A 20,407-nucleotide genomic window follows, 5' to 3' on the forward strand; every position below is an offset into this window, starting at 1 on the left:
ATCAGCAGATTAGGTCGTTTGGGTACACTTTTGTTGCAGTTATGATAAGAGTGGTGTGCTTAGTAAAAATATGTGTGGCAACTCATGTGTTAGTATTACCTGCATCACTGTGTCTTGAGGTATTTCAAAAAAAATTACCACAATTAATTTTCTCAATTAGCACATAGTTGCATGTAACTTCTTTGAACATGTAGACTTGAGGGAGCAGCTATTAGAAAAGCGAAACAGATGTAAATGAAATGAGGTGTAATGTGATGAAAAGAATATAAATGGTTTTTTTTTTTATTTATTTTTTTATAAGAACGGATATAAATGGCATTGAGGCCATTTATTGGGGCTACTTATAATTTTTATTTATTATGAGAATTTGTGCCAAAGTATTCGGTGTACCTACTTACATTTTTAAATAAGCTGAAAGAGTTGATTATTGAAAAGTTGAGAGAAGGATGCTTTTAGTTTCTTCGTTATGATGATTGGCTTTCAACTTACGAGAAGCTATACTAAACAGACCCCTTATAGGTAGAGACATAATGATGAAACCAATTTAGGAATTGGATTCCATGAGAGAGAAAATGCTGAAATTAGGGATAAAGAGCAGTTAGCTCAATAGATACAATCTCAAAATGTCACAAACTGATTATAATGAGCCTAAACCTCCTACTTGTAGACTAAAGACCCAACCAAGCACTTATGGTTAGCTCATGCACAGCTGGCCATTCTAATAGACAACTAAATCTTATTACATCACATTACTTGGAGGCTGGATTACAAGTTTTATTTTATTTGGTCGTGTGGTTGGAAGAGGGGACGAAAAGGGTCTGGTTTCAAAATTGAAAATATTTTGATTGTCTTGAATAGTTATTGAGGACAACTTAGAAAACATGACCTTTGAATATTAAAATTTCATCTTTAAGGAGCCAAGACTAAGACTGATAAAATAAAGGGTGAATTACATGAACCTTTCTTGATGTTTAATATGATTATGTCACACGCCTATGTTTTGACAAAATTACATTGATCCACCCTATCAAAATTTGATGAAAACAACTCTAACAAAAGTAATGAATTTATTATATTATCCTTTCTATCTAAAATGACTTTTTTCGCATAATAAATTCCTAAATTACTGATTTACTTCTTGAGTAAACTTGGTGATTCCATGCTGTCATCTCCCTTTACCCAAATGCACCATTATCATCCCCATGAATGATGATAAGTGCGAAACACCGCCACCCACACTTCGCGAGCATAGCCTCACAAGACCATTGTCGCCCAATCTTTCAACTCTCTCTCTCTCTCTCTCTCTCTCTCTCTCTCTCTCTTTTCCGCTCTTCATCAAACCCAACCATCCGACATGACACCCATGCCACATGGCTGAAACAAAAACAACCAAACAACAAAACCATCTTTAGCAAGTGATCACACTATAACCATCATCACAACAATTACCATTGTTGTCTTCTACCACCATGCACCACTCACTACATCCTTGGACTTTGCCAATAATTTATTTTAGGAAACCAAAATGGTGTCTTATAGCTAACGATGTTATTTGCTTCAATCCATACCACCTTAAACATTGCAAAACACCCACATTTGCTAGAGCAAAATCCATCATTATAGTCATGGAATTGTCATGCCGTCTTCTCTCACCTAAAATTTTACATTGTTTCTTAAGAATTCTACAACTCTCTGCATTTTTTTTTTCCAAATTTTTAATTTACTCTCCATTTTAAAGATTGATATAGGTGTAGAAAGATTAAACTAAATTACTTGTGGAATGAGATTTTCATTTGCAATTTAAATATGGAGGTTGTGGATCTTCTAATTCTTAAAAGAAGTATGGGATTCTTAGAAACTATGTACAACATTTGTGTTGGCATGTATAACAACCCAAGTGAGTTGGTTAGGTGGATTCTTGGAGTTTCAACTCCAGAAGGTCCCACATGAAGTGGGCTTGATTCCAGCTCAAGCTTGAGCACCTTTTTATTTTCCAAAAAGCTCCAAATTGCCTTGCTCGATCAGCGCTCAAGCGGGCTCTAGGTTTGGATCAATTGTTGACCTAATTAGGTCTATAATTATTTTTTTTATTATAAATTGATACCTGGTTTTCTTTGTAATATAAGGAAATGTACTTCGAAGGAGAGAAAATCTTAAGCTTTCAGGCTAGCCTTGTGATCTCTGAAACCATATTTTCTAAAACTATGAACTAGAGCCTTTTGGTGAAAAATTCATTAGTGAAATTATAGTTTATATTTTACGATAAAAACTCTGCACAAACACTTTGCATGAGATGCCCATCCATTGGTTGTTGAGTAATGGAGTTGTGAGGAGTGGAGATTGGAGCGAGGAGTTCCTTGTAGCATTCTTTGGAGTTAGAGCCACAAGGAGTGGAGTGCAAGCATGGAGCTTGACGTAAAGGTTGCTTGAGTGAGGTTATTGGATTTGGGTTGCAAGTCCTTTTACCTTGAGTCTTGTAGTCTTGGGTTTGTTTGTGGTTTTTCTCTTGAAGAGAGTTTTCTTCAAGGTTATTCACGACAAAAATCGCATTCTTCTTTGTTAGTTTTGAGATTTACATGCAGTTGACCGATTGCATGTCCACAATTTATAAACCAAATTAAAGGAATTAAAATTGGTTTTTAATTTGGCAACCTTCCTTATTAGTTTGGCCTCAAATAGGTCCTTCTCCACTATTTGTGAATGGTTATTGGAATTGCTGAGAATTTCTTTTTCTATAAATTTAGGAAAGTAATTAATTATTGGTTTTGGAGTCTGAAGGTTAGAGGTTAAAGGATAGGAAATGAGTTAAGGTTTTGGAGGTGCCCTAGATAAATTAGTTGCGGCAAGAGTGGCTAGCTCACTAGCTGATTGAGATTCCACAACTACTTCTTCAGGAAGAGCTGCAAAGGCAAAGTCTAGCACACCATGAGGAGGCAGAGGAAAAATCATATTGAAACAGCCATGGGTGAACTTGTGTCTAATCTTCTATCTTCCGTTGGTAATATTATCTAAAAACTAAATAAAATAGATGCTGGTTTGAATTTTAGTGGGTAGTGCCCTCTGATGCTCAAAATGATTTTTTTTTTTTTTAATAAGCAATTCAATATGCTCATGATGAAATTAGTTTACTTATCAATAAAAACTACTTGTTTCCAAAAATGTGAGACCATTAAAATTATCCGCAATAAATACAGAAAAATACAGAAATTTGAACATAGTGTGATGCTCTAAGAATGTTCATAGAAGTGTCTATAGTGTCGCTAATGGTGAAATCACATGATTATCCTTCTTTTGTGCCACAAGTCTCTAAAGGTCGTTCATCAGTTATAGGCTTCTCAAATTTTCTCTTTGTTTAGACTTCTACATGTTGAATGAGAATCTTGAAATGGTATGGATCTCAACACCATTTTATGAATAAGGTTGAATTAAACCATCAAGAGTAAGTGACCAACCAATTGACTTGTCAACTAAGAGATCATGCATTCAAGTTTATTGAGCTAGGCATATTCCTTATTTTTAACGAGGAGGTTGATGACTCTGCTTCCGAAAACGTACGACTTTTCTCATAACTCCTCCCATCTTCCTTGTTTTAGGAGAAAAAAAAGGAACAATTTGTAATTTGTATTTAGCTTTTTGGCTTGTATATATTCCATTGCTGTACTGTAATTTATTTATTTGATTATGATTGACTTATCTATCTTGTAGGTTCCTGCACGAGCTGTAGCAGCAGCAGCTGTTGCTCGTGCTCTTGCTGGACTACCCCCTCATCAGAGGTATAGTCTTCCATCAAGCTCTGAAGAGTTGAGTTCGATATATGGAAGCAAGCCCCATGGTCAAGTAGTGGAGGAGCTTGAGGAAGAATTTTACGAAGAGGTTTTCCTTGCTCATGATTGTCAATTTGGTTTCAGCAAGTGGCATGCTTATGTCCTATACTGTCTTTTGATTTATTAATTTTTAGTTGATAAGATAGGTAATTGATTCATATGACAAAGTTCTTTTTAGTTATTGCAAAGAGTGCTAATGTTTTCTTTACCTAAAGGTGCCAGCTAGCTTACCTGGTAATGTTAATATCTCTTTGTAGTTGTACCAGGGACCTGGGATCCGATCCTGTTTTCATCTGGGTTGGGTGGGGTTATGGGTAGGCTCCTCCGGCAATACACACCAAAAAAAAGCATACTCGCTGTTTTTACCTGTTTTAGTTCGCAATATGTTTAGCATTCTTCTTGTCAGCCACCTGTTTCAAAACTTCAAGAAATAAACCTCCTGTTCATAAGACCTTTGAATCCACAACATGGAATTATTATCATCAACAACATGCTTCACAGTCTCTTCGAAGACCTGAATTATCTGGAAATACCCCCTAATTAAAGTTTCTGTGATCAACCTAATTCAAGTGTTTTCACAATATTTCTGCTGCTTCATCTGAACATGAGCACTTTGCTTTGTGTCTATGGTTGTCTTGCCAGTTTAAATTCTGACATATTACTGAAAGCTGGTGGAATTTTATTGTATGCAGGAGTTTGATCCCGTAAGACATGTTCTAGAGCATATGCCGTCTGAAGAAAATGACGTAGCATATTTTGAGGAAAAGGTAATATTTGAATTTTTCTTTGTTGCATATTCTCCATGCTAGAGTTGACCATTGGTTCAATGGTAAAATCTTGGCTTAATAACCTTGAGGTTATGGGTTCAAGTCTTGGAGCAACCACTTTGTGTATTATGCCAAAGGTTAGGTGTGTACCCAATCTTTTCCCTTCCAAACACACATTAATGTGTACTAATTGGGTGCTGTTTTTGTTTTTGTTTTTGTTTTTGTTCTTGTTTTTTTTTTTTTATATATTCTCCATTTTGAACACTTCTCTCTAACAATGGGACTTTTACATGTCCCATGGAAATCGGAGCCCTTTATGCTTTATATAGGATTTGAAACACCAGTCTGTTTCTTTTGTCATTTGTTTTATACTGGAGGGAGGCTCATGTTGTGTGTGCATCTCATCATATTTCCATGCACATTTATGCAGTTATTTGCCTGATCTGTTGTCAGTTGATTTTATAAATCATTACTTCTCTCGGACTTCTAGGTGCCAGCATGTTAGAAAAGACATGCCAAACAGTACCAATTAACCAAAGGGCTTTGCCATCATAGTTTTTAATAGATGATTCTTTTTCTTTTTTCGTGGTGAGTATGTTGATGCCTGTATTAAATTCCTGCCAAGTGCCAACTTGTGTACTAAATGTTATGCATCAAACAGTAGGGTGACTTAATTTTCTTGTAAGCCCAATCACACATTAGAATATCCGCTATATGCTGAAATCGTACACAATCTTGATTTAATACTTAATGGATAAAGAAATGCTTAGTAGTTTGCTTGGTGCTATATATTGTTTACTGTTTCACTGGCTCAATATATATATATATATATTTAAATTCTTTTCCATTGATGGTATGGCTAAGGTCATGAAGTACGCAGCTTAAAATACAATATGCTACTTTTCCTAGATTTACATCAATCTGATTTTTATTGGCGCGCAGGATCACCTAAGGTGTACTAATTATTTATTGAGAGAAGGATTCACAAGGCATGTTTTGTGGCACCAGTTTTGCTTGTACTTATGCTTGTAGTCATGATTCATAAGATCTATGCACTTGTCAAATTTAGCTTGTACATTTAATATGGCACACAAAGTGTCCCCGGTGACATGTAATTGAAGGGTGGGATTTTTTTCTCTTTTGGTGTTCATTGGTTAATTGAAAGATGTGCTTTTCCACCTTATGAGCTTGAATAGTTTATCTTTTTTTGGTATTCTTCTTTCACCCCTCCACTCTCCCATATGCTGTGTGGTTTCTTTCTTTTGTTTTTATTTTGGGGGGGGGGGGGGGGGGGAAGCTGGTTTTCTTTTGTAAGTGCTTATACTTGCACTACTTTATTTATCCCACTATTTATAGATCAATCTTTTTTCCATTCTTTTATAGGCCACTGTTAGATTAGCACAATTGGATAGCATAGCAGAACGTTTGTCCCGCCACGTTATGGAGCATCATGAAGAAATGGGTAAGTTTCTTGCCAAAGTTCACCCACCTTTATTTGATTGTTCTCTAAAATACTTTAATCTCTAGACTCTTGACATAAAATTATTTCACATTTCATGAAGTTATTAGCTCTATATATTGCTATTGATGTGTTCAATTTTTTAAAATTGTGTCTTAACTTGCTTAAAAAGTTCTATTTTATGTTTCCGATGTATATTAAACCCTTTGGCACTGCTTTTTGGTGAGAAAATATGATACTTTTCTACAATTATGTCATATCTAATATGGCACTAGCTTCTTATCACATTAATGTCATATTTAAGGAAAATTTTCATTTTGATGGATGATCACACGTAAGCTCAATGTGTGAGGAATGTCATGCAACTGAACCACCTCTTTGGATTTAGTGCTTGCCACATTGAATGTGCCTACAGACTTGCAACAAAGAGGAAAATGGGCCGTTGAGGAAGTCTGTCTGCCCTGGCTGTACTAAAGTTCACTATTTGAGTTTGCCGGTATTTGTTTATGGTTAGGTAGGAACAAGAATTTTATTGTGCAGCTTGGTGCTTTACACTTCTCCTTTGGCTTGTGATGCACACTGCACATGACAATGTTAATTGTATAAAATGGAGTTATGGGTGCATGCTTGTGTCATAGCAGCATGCGGCCCATGTAGTTTGTACCAGCTCTTCTTTTAGTGAAGACTGAAGATCAACTACTAAGAAAGATTCTGTTACAAGCATTTAATCCTATGCTGCCTGGGCCATTGTTGCTACAAATTTTGGAGAAAGGAAAGCGATCTTCCAAAAGTATTGACTTACCCTTGATGTAGCTTAAATTTTTGGTTTTATTTTGTTTATTTATTTAGACGATTGGAAGAGTTTTTATTTTCCATTATTGCGTAGTTGAATGGGGATCCACATCAACTTAAAGTGGTCACATTCTTGTCAGTAGTCACATCAACACTAAGTATCATGACGAGATGAGTATGATGAGTATGATGTCTTGAGACATGAGCAAGGGGATGCCTAGGTTGGGCCTTAGATTAGAGAATACCCAAGTCTGAGACATGAGAAGGCTTCCTTTTAGCTGATTTAGAAGTGTGTGATGTCTGTTCTCTCCCTCCCTCACAGCTTATTCTTCTTCCTTTTTTTTACTAGTGTCAGTGGGAATTGAACCTTGGCGTCACTACACAATAGCTCTCATATTACCCTTCAACTTTGATTTGAAAGCAGTGGGCTATTTTGGGCAATTTTTTTAAAACAATAATTCTAAGGACACAGAACCCACCACCAGAAAATACACTTGTAATGATGTGAGTGGAGCAATCTTTAGTGGTGGACCTCATGATCTGATGTGTTTGGTCAGGATTATTTTATGTGGTAGTTTCAGTGTCCGTAGAATTATTGTTTTTAAAATTATACATATAATTTTGAATTAAAATAATTCTCTGTTTGTGGTATGAGAGTTACTGAACCTTCTATCTGATGATAATGAACCAATGGATAATTTTTGAATAATTTAATGGGCAAGTTCAGACACTGGTGTATGGGGATCCAAAGTTGGGGAAATTCTAAGGGGACAGTCCCCTCTCTTTTCTTTTTTTGATCAGCAACAAAGGAAATTTTTATAGATAAAGAAGGTCATAATGAGGACAAGGAGTCCTCTCAACATGAAGATAAACAACAAGAAACCTATCAGAAGAGAAACAAACTATGCATCATAAATAGCTCTCCAATCCCTCTCATCTTTGTCAAACCTGGAGGAATGGGCATTCTGCTTTTCTTGTCTTTTCTTCCTCCCCAACCTACCTAACCCACCCACCCACCAGCTGCTCCTTGTTTCATTTATCATTTTATTTTAAAGCAACATAGGTTTTTACTTTTTCCATCATCATGGAATGTGTTGAAACAAAAATAAACAAAATTTAATTGCTGGGAAAGTGAAAAAGCAGCAGACGCTGAATAGTAATAGTCATTTGCAGCAACAGTTAGATGTGGAATTTCCCTCATACGTATAACAAGATAGCGAATGGGTTTCTCCTCTTTTTCCCTACACATTTGATGCAATTTTTTTTCTTTATTTCAAGGACTTAAGCTTAGTATCCCACATTCACAATCATTTTTGGTATCACAGAGGAAGCAATTGATTCATATTGCAATTTAAACGAAGTTTGCTCTAATGCCATGTTCTGTATCATGGTGGAAGAGAAGACATGGAAAAAGAACATAGAGGCAGCAAATTATTGAGAAAAGTCGGGGGGAAATCCACGTAGGGCCACCTACTCTTTTCTCGTGTATTATTTTTTATTTTTATTAATTTTTTTCTTTTTGGTTATAATGGGTGGGCCGACCCGTTTTTGAGTTGAAAAAAAATCCTTATGGATGCACTAATTCTCCTTAAACCACATGTATCGGGTCCCCTTTCCATTGGTTTCAATTTAGTGATGGTAACTACCATAGTACCATGCCATTCTGACAATGTTATTATAGAGCCAATGTGTTCTTTTGCCATGACGATATCTGTTGAAATATGGTGTCAGTGCACTATGCACCTTGTGATGGGAAGAGGTCATCTTCTACGTGTCGCTGCGTTATTTTGATTAATCATTTTGGAAATGTAGATGATGATGAGCTTGGCATTTATGTAAATCAAGCAGTATTGATACTTTTTTATAGTAATTAATGCTGTTATGTTGCTTGAGGTAAAGAAGTGTTAACAGTCTTACTTTATAAAGATGTGTCTTCCAAAATGTGTCATCTCTAAATTAGGTAATAATACTTGTTTTTGGTCAGTGAAGGGGATGCATTTGGTGAGGGAATTGGAGAAAGACTTGAAGGTGGCTAATGTCATTTGCATGGTAAGCAGGTGATGGTATTGCAGATAAATGTCTTAACCAGCTTAGCTCAAATTTACTTATAACATGGTGAAGTCATTCAGTTGATTACACAACTGAAGGTTTTTTAATTATCCTACTGTGGTTTGTCATCGTAAGGATGATATTTATTATTTATTAATCAATCAATATGTTACATCACAAAGTTATGGCTTTCATCACTGCTGTTCATTTGGTATTGCAGAATGGGAGAAGGCATCTAACCTCATCAAGGAATGAGGTATCAAGGGATCTCATCGTCACAACAAGTTCCAAAAAGAAGCAAGTTCTTCTGGTATTTCCTGTTTTTCCCCCTAGACATTATAACAAAATCAATCTTAAATATTTCTTCCTTTTGCCTTTTGTTTTTTTAACCATAAGTGGAGGCTTGTTCTCAAAGAAGATATTGATATTGAGGTCCCTCCTTTTGCAAATTTTGCTAGATGTAATTTTCTATTTTCCAATTCTTGTCCTTTGACTTCAGTTGTTTAGGTGGAAATGGTTCCATTGGAAACTATCAAATTGACTATTTGTTGCACTACACAGTTTCTGCCTTTTCAAATCTTTCCTGTATGATTAGATTATATTTTTGAGCTGCCTTCATACAATCTTTCCGTAAATTATATTTACTCTTATTTGTGTTCGAATTGAAAAATGTTGTTCTTCCATAATTGAATGTGATACTTTCATCTGGCTGTGGTCCAGTATTTTCCGACAATTGCTGGTGTAACAATGTTTAAGACTTTGTATTGTCCTCCTGGTAATTCTGCAATTGCTCAAAAAATGCAAGATGCTTCCATCCTTCTTGCATCTGAATTTCAGGGGAGAGTGTTGTTTGATTCAGGGTACATTTCAGGTTGCCCTTCTACCCTGAAAGATTAGTCTTGGATGGAAATGATGCAAGTTCTTGAACTAATCACACATGCTAAAGTGCCATGAATTTTATAATCCATAGCTTTGCAAGCTTCTAGCATCTAGAGATGAATCCCTTCAGAGTAAACAACTTTAGTACTTAGTACTACTATAAGCTTGTTTGGTTTGGATTTTCAGGATTCACTTTTCAAAAAAGTTGAAATTTTTTGTTTTCCGTGTTTTTTTGTTTTCACTATTTTTTTTTTAATATTCTAAGCAATTTTTTTTTTAGATACACCTAACATAAATACACTTAAAAAGTATAATATTTGTGAAAAAAATCTTTAGAAAATTCACTAAATACCAAAAATACAAAAAAAGAAGAAGAGAATTCAGTACATTTTTCGTATTTTTGTGTATTTATTGATTTTTTAAAATATTTTTTTACAAATATTTTACTTTTTATATATATCTAAGTAATGTGCATCTAAAAAAGTAAAAAAAATTGCTTAAAATTTTAAAAATATTCACTAAAAACAAAAAAATACGAAAAACAAAAAATTCAATTTGAATTCAAAAAATTGAAACCAAACACACTGATGTTTTTATGAACAAGCCTTTTCTTCCGTCTTTCTTCTAAATGCGATCTTCTCACAACTATTAAATGGAAGTGCAGGTTAGTTTGTCAGTGATTAGTGTTGCTCATGATGTTGCTCAAATTAGGTTGTTTTGAATGCCTTAGAACCTTCTTTACAGTTAATTGATCATGCTTTACAGTGTGAATGGGTGATCTGATAAAATTGTTTATTTATTCCCTGAAACAAATGTTGTGACTGGCAGGACATGCTTCCAATTTTAACGGAACTTCGTCATGCATTGGACATGCAAGTAGCGCTTGAAAACCATGTTGAGGAAGGAAACTTCTTTAAGGTTGGATGTCGGTTTTGGTGTTATTTTGTGGAATATTGCACTTTAACTCTCCAATTCTTTACTTAGTTTGCATGTATTTTATTGGTAATGTGCATGTCTCATAATTTCCTTTTTCCTTTTTCTTTACCAAATACTTAATGTATTGTGCAGGCATTCCAAGTCCTATCCGAGTATTTGCAGCTTTTAGATAGTTTTTCTGAGCTTTCGGCCATACAAGAGATGAGCCATGGTGTTGAGGTGAAAATTGAGTACCTACTACGAAACTATTTGAAGTAAAAAATCATTTATGTTTGCCTTCTCCTATTTTGGATTATGTCTTTCCTGTGGTATATGTAGGCTTCGTTTAAGCTTTCTCTTGAGAACCATTTGGCCATGGGATGATAGGACGAACATTTGTTATTTCATAGTTCATATGCAAAAGTTGTTAATGTTTTGGGTCTCGTAATATCCTTGCAGGTTTGGCTGGGAAAAACTCTTCAAAAGCTGGATTCACTTTTATTAGGGGTGTGCCAAGACTTCAAAGAGGATGGCTATATAACTGTCAGTACACCAGCCTCTTGCTTTGTATTGGATCATTATTTTCTTAGTCAAGTGTAATGCTATATTATACTTGAATGTAGTGCACAGAAGTCTACTTCTCCCATCTCCTTCTCATGTTGTCGCTTTCCAAAATGGATATTTCTGTTTATCATATCTCTTAGACATGGGCCAATATGGAACATGTATGGTGATTTAACTGCATCATCTGGTATTGTTATTGAGATGTTCAACTTGTCGGCCTGTATAATGATCCGTATACTTTATATCAACCAGAAGATGCTTGGTCTTATCAATTTTATTTCTTGGGGAAATTGGTTACAGTTCTCAATTCTTTCTTTGCTTTTATACTCTGTTTGCCGCATGTTGGTCTTTTTATTTTTGATTTTTTGGATTTTGCATTAGGAATGCAATTTCTGCTTCAATCATTCTAGGTTAAAATTCTTTTGGTTTTACTTTTTTTTGGAATATTTTATTGTTCATATCAGTATTCAGTACTAGATATCATTAATCAATAGTCAAAACTGGGTATTATTAAATAATTGTTACAATTCACTTAGAAAATATGAGGAAGAAGAACTCCGAAAATATGAGGAAGAAGGAATATATTTCTGTTATATTCAAAACTTCTTATTTTACAAGACCAAATGACACTCCTTATATAGGAGATATTACAAACATCATTATAACCCATTATATGCCACTTACATATTATATATTACCACTATCTACCACTATCATATTATATACATGCCACTATCTACCACCAACACCACTATCATATTCTATACATGCCACTATCTACCACCAACACCACTATCATATTCTATACATGCCACTATCTACCACCAACACCACTATCATATGCCACTATCTTATTATATGCATTAACACAAATTTCCAGCACTCCCCCTCAAGCTGGTTTGAAGATATCTTCCATAGCCAGCTTGTTAGTCAGCTTATCAAATTGCTTCTTGCGTAGTCCCTTCGTAAGCACATCAGCTAATTGTTCACCTGTTGGAGGGTAGGTCATACAGATTATGCCAACATTGATTTTCTCCTTGATGAAATGTTTATCCACTTCTATATGTTTTGTGCGATCATGTAGAACTGGATTATGAGCTATAGATATAGCTGCTTTGTTGTCACAATAGACCTTCATAGGTGTCGGGTGAGAAAGCTTTAATTCTTCAAGAATTCTTTTAATCCACATTACTTCACAGATTCCATGGGCAACAGCTCTGAACTCTGCTTCTGCACTACTTCTAGCTACCACATTCTGTTTTTTACTCCGCCATGTAACTAGGTTCCCACCTACAAAGGAGCAGTATCCGGATGTTGATCTCCTGTCTGTAACACTTCCTGCCCAGTCTGCATCTGTGTATACTTCAACTTGAAGATGTCCATGTTTCTTGAACAGTAAGCCTCTCCCTGGAGTTCCTTTCAAATATCTTAAGATCTTATAAACGGCCTCAAAGTGCTCTGCCCCTGGTGAGTGCATGAACTGACTTACCATGCTGACTGCAAAGGCAATATCAGGCCGCGTATGAGACAAGTAAATCAATTTCCCGACAAGTCGCTGATATTGTTCCCTCTCTTTGACTTCTTCAGCCTTAGCAGCTTGTAACTTCAAGTTAGGCTCGATCGGAGTCTCCACCATCTTACAACCAAGCATACCTGTTTCTCCAAGGAGATCAAGAACATATTTTCTCTGATTAACGAATATACCTTCCTTGGATCTTGCAAATTCCATTCCGAGGAAATACTTGAGGGCTCCCAGATCCTTAATGTGAAATTCTTTTGCGAGTTTCTCTTTGAGGGCTGCTAACTCTGCTTCATCATTACCAGTTAAAATGATGTCATCAACATAAACAATCAAAATTGCAATTTTACTGTTTTTTGAATGTTTATAAAATATTGTGTGATCTGCTTGACTCTGCGAGAAGCCACAACTGATAACTGCCTTCCCAAAGCGTTCAAACCACGCTCTTGGTGATTGTTTGAGTCCGTATAATGACTTGTTCAATCTGCATACTCTGTCGCTTCCAAGTCTCTGCTCAAATCCCGGCGGTAGGCTCATGAACACCTCCTCTTCAAGATCACCATAGTAATTATTGATTGGAGATTAATCATTGTTGCAATGTTTGATGTGTTCTGCTCTCTCTGACATCTTTTTATGCATTCATTACGTGGTTAGTTTTTTTCAATGGACTTGTTACCAGCATGGACACTTCCAAGGCGCATGTCCATGTCCAACACCAATGCTCATCGGACACTTCTTGACATGTGTTGGGCATATAGCCAAATGTGTTATATTATTATTTTTTATTAGTTTTAGACCAAGACACACTTCTGATGCATGGGGGACACACATGTCCATTGCTTACACACACACACGAAACACAGTATAAGTAACTTAGCCAATACAATGGTAAAAAGAAAAAAGAAAGTAACAATTTATACCTATTAATCCTCTTCCCTTAAACTTTAGAATAAAGTGTTGTGTTACAATTTTTATTATCTTTGAATGAAATATTCATATATATGACATATAATAAATATATAAAACCATATATTTAGTGCATGTCCCTCATGTGTCGTGTCTTACATTTTTTGAAAATTGATGTGTTGGTGTGTTCTTGCTTCTTAGATTGTAATGCATTTGTTGTTCAGCATTCTTGTTGTTTTCATTTTTTTCTTGATACGAGCGTTTCAATGCTTTGTAGGTGGTTGATGCTTATGCGTTGATTGGGGATGTTTCTGGTCTTGCTGAAAAGATACAAAGCTTCTTTATGCAGGAGGTTCTCTCAGTAACCCATTCTGTCTTGAAAAATATTTTGCAGGAGGTATGCTGCTGCATTCTATTATCAATTGAATTCATTAGTGAAGCAGCTGGAGATTAACAAAGTGAAAAGAAACAAGATACTTGCATATCATTGTGTTTGTGTTGGTTTGGACTTCTTTGGGCCAGGTGTAGTTTGTCAGTCTGTAGATTTCCTGAAGAACAAAAGAAAGAAAAGTGTATCCCCTCCCTCATCGCATAGTTGTCTCACTTTAGTGGGTCTTATAACTCTCCAGTCATCTTAGTGTTATGCCCTTCTGGAGGTAGTGCATGCGTTTGGACTTATTTTTGTTCCGATATGGTTTCTCTCTGTTTCTTTTATACTTCTTTAAGATCGAAGGACAGAAAAGTGTATTCGGCCCACATCCAGTAGTTGTCCCACCCTAGTGAGCCAATAAGTCTCCATCACTCTTTCGTGAGTCAGGTCCTTTTGGAGATAGTTTGTGGATTTGGACTTCTTTGGCCTAGGCGTGGTTTGTGTGTTACATTTCCTTAAGATCAATAGAACCAAGTATATCATTATGTTTATCATTTTGATGCCACTGTATTACATGCAAAATTATAACCTTGAGTCATCTACAAGTGATGATGATCACCGTAAATGGAAATGGTAGAAGCGGAATATATGAATTATTTAATTATGTGAGCATATAGCCCTTGATAGAGTGGATAATTAAATAATGGTTGAATGACACACACACACACACGCAGACACACTTTTTCATTGAACGACATTCTCACTGAGATACTATTTAAATTTGGCAGGACCTGGAAACTTCCAATATGCAAAGTAGTAGGTATTACTTTTATGTCTCTGCATACATTGTTTGGTTTTAGCATAAACCATGCTGATTCTGATTTAGTTTTTAAATATCTTCCAGTTCCAGACTTACCTACAGTGATCTATGCCATCAAATACCTGAATCCAAGTTTAGGCAATGTTTATTGACAACACTAGCTGCCCTTTTTAAATTGATGAGTTCATATCATGCAATCATGAGCTTTCAACTAGCGGATAAGGTAAAAACTATCGTCATCACTGTATTATGGGTCATTTGGTGTTAATTACTCTGTTTATATTGTAGATTGTGATTATATATATACATTTCTACTTTGTCTACAAATTTTAAAATTCTCTTCCTAAATCATTTGTTATCATTGGTACATATCAGTTCACTGTCTGTGCTGATTCAACTGATATTAAACATTTTCTAGCTATTGCTGCTTGTGAAATTTGGTGCTGTAATTGATCTGTATCATATCAGTCATGCTAGGAACACAGAGTTTTGTGTCCCATTCCGTGTTTGGTTTCTGTTCACATAGACTTACTCGTATCATATAATTAGTTTTGGATGTTTACTTTAAAAATCAGATCTATATAATTTGTTTTGCAACTTTTGTATGCTAAAATATAACTAACCTTAATATTTTTCTTCAAGTAAATGGATTTACTCTACAATTTCAGGCAGAGCATGTTAACAAGGGGAGAATTAGGTTTAAATAGGACATTCTTTATACTTGAATAAAAGAATCTTGAATAAAAAAAAAGAATAAAAGAATCAAAAATATTTTTTCATTTTTTATGTTTTTGATAAACATAAAGATTAATAAAAGACACAATCTAGTTTCATAAAAGGGGATAAATTATTGAAATTGAAACCATAAAATGCAGCCAAAAAAAAAGGAAGTACTAATATATCTTTGCTTTCTCCAAGAAGTAGCAGATGAGAGGAAGTAGATGAAGAGTAGGTAAGAGAAGAGCTAAGCTAATCTTAATCTTAAGGTTGCTGATTATTAAAGTTTAGCTTGCTGATTGTTTTACTTATGTTGTTATTTGTTAGAATTTCCCATCTTTACCTTCACCTACTCCACTACACACTCCATTTCACCTACCTCTACTCCACTACACACTCCACTTCACCTAACCCACTATCACCTCCACTACACCTACTACCACATTTTCTTCTATATATAGATTGTATAGGAATTGTAATTTATCAATCTTGTAATCTATCAATCAAGACATCAATCAATAATACATAAATTCTTACATGGTATCAGAGCAAGGTTAAGAATTTAATATTTTTTCGCTTCACCGGCGGGCGGCAACCTCGCCTTGGCCGCCCGCCGGACCTCAACCTAGTCCGCTAGAATTGTCTACTACATACCTACCTCCTCATCATATCTTCATAACATCTCATTCTCTCTCGGCATCATAGTAGCCGTGATACTGCTCATACTTCTGGACAGCGGAGAGAACATCGTCTTTCTCGATCTTTCCGCCGACGCTGGTGGCGAGATCCAAGGCTCCGGCTTTCGACATCACTCTCCCCAAATAGTCCATAGCAGCTTCTCCACCGGAAAGATACTCCTAACAGCAGCGGAAAAAAGGTGTTTCCCTCAGCCAAACAAGGCTCAATAGCTGTGGTCCTCATCAAAATACGTGTAATTGTTACTCCTGAACTTGGTTTCCCTATCCTTGCTAACAAGCTTCTCAAATGCTTCCGGGCCATGTTCTTCTATGTACTTCTCAGCAGCAGTTAGAATGTCATCTGGCTTACTGAAGATGTCCTTCTTCCTTGGGACATACTAGACGTTAACAGTCTGCTGTGGGTTAAGAAAGAAAGGCCTCAAATAATGCTCATAAACATATGCAGCACCACTGATACTCTTTATGATGGTGGATATTTCAATGCCATTACAACACAGCACCTTGAAATTTATTTTATTTTATTTTCTTATCTCTCTTTCTGACCATTACAACACAGCACCAGCACACTTGTTCCCACCTTTCATCATGGTCTCCACTTTCTTTTTCTTTTTTTATATTTATTTTAATCCATCTTTTTGAAAACAAAACCAATATCATTTTTTTTAATTCCTTAATTTATTTTAATAACATGAGTGGCCTCTCTTTTCCACCATCTCCCTCTTTTTCTACACAATATTTTTGTACCACCGCCCACTCCATGATTTCCATATTAATATTATTATTATTATTATTATTATTATTATTATTATTATTATTATTATTTTCACAAAAAAAAAAAAAAAAAAAAAAAAAAATTCATTCCAGTTGATTTTTCTGCCTTACCACACCTACCATTCGAGTTTGCCAAACACACTTATTTTATTCATGTCAGGATCAACCCCGATCATAATTTTACACGAAAAAAAAAAAAAAAAAAAAAAAAAAAAAACCACCATAACACACCCAACACCCACAGTGGGATTTTTCTTCTCTACTCTGCTGCAGATCTCTTCTTCTTTCCTCTGTCCTGGGCGGCCCTTGACGGTGCTGCCTCCGTGTTTCCTACGCCGCCGAGCACGTTCACTCCTCCATACTCCTCCACTGCAGCATACGGCGGACCTCCAAATCGGAACATCACAGTGGCCTTCCGCTTCAGCTCCTTATTTTCTGCTTTCAGCACACTTATCTCTGCTCGCGCATCCTTATACATGCGTTGGAGCAGAGCCAGCTGGGAATTTAAATGCTGCACCTCATTTGTCCTACTCTGCAGCCGGTTCGACAAATTTGTGACCGCCGTCATGGTTTCCACGCATGACTTCAGAGTATACTGATTAGCCTCAATATCAGTTTGCACCGCCATTTTTTGCTCCACCGACCGCATCGGAAAGTTCAATGGAGCAAAACCAGAGGTGTTTGGTTGAGGTTCACTGGCCACCGCACCAGTTATTTCTCTTGTGGGCTCGTTCAGTTCTGGAAAGAGCGTGAGCAGGTTCTGGGTAGCTGGACGGGAAGAAGAGGCCATGTTTTTGGGTTGCTAAGTGTTTCAGCGAAAATAGCAATTTCAGACTGGTAATGTTCGGAAGGGTTGGTGACAGAATGGCAACAAAGTGTTCCACAGTTTCTCTCTCCGCAGAGGCAGAGTTTTTTCAGCGAAGGGTTGGTTTCAGAGGTTTCAGAATGGTATGCCTCAGCCTCAGCCTTCGTCTTGGTTAAATAGCCGAGGCAGCCACGCGTATCGCGCCCCTCTTGCCGCCCGACAAACTGGCACGCCTTTTGATGGCACGCCTTTTGATGGCACGCCTTTTGATGAATTGGGCACGCTTTTTGATGGCACGCCTTTTGACAAAATTGGGCACACCTTTTGAGGGTGCAACTTTTTAAGAGTCCGACAAGACTCTGTAAACTGTCCCGACATTGATTCCGGTTAGCTCCTTTATGGGTCCGACAAGACTCTGTAAACTGTCCCGACATTGATTCCGGTTAGCTCCTTTATGGGTCCGACAAGACTCTGTAAACTGTCCCGACATTGATTCCGGTTAGTTTCTACAAGGGTCCAGCAAGACTCCGTAAACTGTCACAACATTGTCTTCTACAACGGTCCGACATGACCCCATAAACTGTCTTCTACATCGGTCTGACACCACCATACAGTGTCCTCTACAACGTTATGACACCCCATACAGTGTCTTCACCAACGGTCTGACACGACCATACAGTGTCTCCTATCCTTTTTTATTTTTATGTATTTTCTTGTTTTGTTACTCTCTCCAAACTCAAGTTGGTTAGTTTCTCTCCTCCTTGAGTTTGCGGGGGGCTGTTAGAATTTCCCATCTTTACCTTCACCTACTCCACTACACACTCCACTTCACCTACCTCTACTCCACTACACACTCCACTTCACCTACCTCTACTCCACTACACACTCCACTTCACCTAACCCACTATCACCTCCACTACACCTACTACCACATTTTCTTCTATATATAGATTGTATAGGAATTGTAATTTATCAATCTTGTAATCTATCAATCAAGACATCAATCAATAATACATAAATTCTTACATTATTTTACTTGTGCCAAAATGTCAATATCAACGTTATGTTCTGCTGCTAAAAAAAAGTGATATTGTCCTATCTTGGTTTTACTAGAATGGAGCTGTTTGAGTTTGACATTATTTTGACGACTTCTTCACATTCATCTTTATTTCTTGCACTCAGTTTCCTCGTCTGTGGATGGATGTTGTTGAATGTTTTGAATGTATAGATGAGAAGAAGTTGTAGAGAGAGAGAGAAAGAAACGCTGCTGTATATAATATTGATTCAAAAACTTAGTGTTTTCCCCTTACACACAACTATTTATAATAATAAGAATAAGACATAAAGACCAAACTACCCTTAACACTTACACACCCTCTCAAGTTGGTGCAAAGATGTTTCTTATGCCTAATTTGCAACAAATGGGGTGAAAGACCTTACTACTAACACCCTTAGTAAAAACATCCGTCGGTTGATCTTTAGACTTAACAAAAGGCATACATATCACACCTTTATTCAAGTTCTCCTTAATGAAATGTTTGTCAATCTCAATATGCTTAATCCGGTCGTGTTGAACAGGATTGTGTGCAATACTAATAGCAACCTTGTTGTCGCAATACAAAGTCATGGGGATCACTACAATCAAGCCCTATATCACTAAACAAAGATTGAAGCCACATTAGTTCACATGTTCCATGTGCCATAGCTCTATATTCAACTTCAGCACTAGATCTGGATACTACCTCCTGCTTCTCACTATGTCATGTGACTAGATTGCCCCCTACAAAAGCACAGTAACTGGAGGTAGAGCGTTTGTCACCTATAGAGCCTGCCCAATCTGCATCTGTGAATGCTTCCAAACTCAAGTGACCATGTTAGAGAACAAAATTCCTTTTCCAGGGCAGATTTAAGGTACCTCAAAATGCGATAGATTATATCCAAATGAGTTGTACGAGGATCATGCATAAATTGACTCATTATCCCAACTGCAAAAGTAATATCTGGACGAGTATGAGATAGATATATCAGTCTTCCCGCAAGTCTTTGGTACCTTTCCTTCTCTACAAGCTCACCAACCCCACTACAAAGATGATGATTGGTCCTAATCGGTGAATCAACTCGTCTATATCCCAATATGCCCGTTTTCTCAAGAAGATCTAGAATGTATTTCTTTTGAGAAATAAAGATGCCTTTATCAGATTTGGCAACTTCAATCCCAAGAAAGTACCTCAATGAACTAAGGTCTTTGATCTCAAACTCTTTGGCTAACTGCATCTTGAGATGGGTCACCTCCTTCTCATCATTACCTATTACAACTATGTCATCCACATATACAATAAGCACTGTTACCTTATGTACATTGCGTTTGACAAACAAGGTGTGATCTGCATTGCTTTGCTTATACCTAAACCAAACCAAGGTCAATGAAATTGTTTCAAACCATACACAGCCTTCTTCAATCTACAAACCTTTCCAACTGTAGATTGAGATGAGAATCCTAGAGGTACATCCATATATACTTCCCCCTTCAAGTCCCCATGAAGAAAGGCATT

The 20,407-nt window shown here is 36.5% G+C and overlaps 1 protein-coding gene across 5 annotated transcripts in view; it reads left to right on the top strand.

Annotated features, from left to right (window-relative positions):
- The window catches only part of LOC114273718 (coiled-coil protein), a 44,959-nt gene that overhangs the window by 869 nt on the left and 23,683 nt on the right, over positions 1 to 20,407 (top strand). For 2 of the 5 annotated variants that reach the window (XM_082907291.1, XM_082907292.1), the window contains exons 2-12: positions 3,706 to 3,873; positions 4,517 to 4,591; positions 5,975 to 6,053; positions 8,827 to 8,891; positions 9,112 to 9,201; positions 10,599 to 10,688; positions 10,839 to 10,925; positions 11,145 to 11,228; positions 13,952 to 14,071; positions 14,833 to 14,864; positions 14,949 to 15,087. In XM_082907291.1, the coding sequence (XP_082763417.1) occupies positions 3,706 to 3,873; positions 4,517 to 4,591; positions 5,975 to 6,053; positions 8,827 to 8,891; positions 9,112 to 9,201; positions 10,599 to 10,688; positions 10,839 to 10,925; positions 11,145 to 11,228; positions 13,952 to 14,071; positions 14,833 to 14,864; positions 14,949 to 15,087 (1,029 nt within the window). The remainder of the gene's footprint in view (positions 1 to 3,705; positions 3,874 to 4,516; positions 4,592 to 5,974; positions 6,054 to 8,826; positions 8,892 to 9,111; positions 9,202 to 10,598; positions 10,689 to 10,838; positions 10,926 to 11,144; positions 11,229 to 13,951; positions 14,072 to 14,832; positions 14,865 to 14,948; positions 15,088 to 20,407) is intronic. The other 3 variants (XM_082907293.1, XM_082907294.1, XM_082907297.1) reach the window with 2 other exon arrangements.

The sequence above is a fragment of the Camellia sinensis genome, chromosome 14 (assembly GCF_055761805.1).
Source record: "Camellia sinensis isolate YWXY chromosome 14, ASM5576180v1, whole genome shotgun sequence".
Lineage (NCBI taxonomy): Eukaryota > Viridiplantae > Streptophyta > Magnoliopsida > Ericales > Theaceae > Camellia > Camellia sinensis.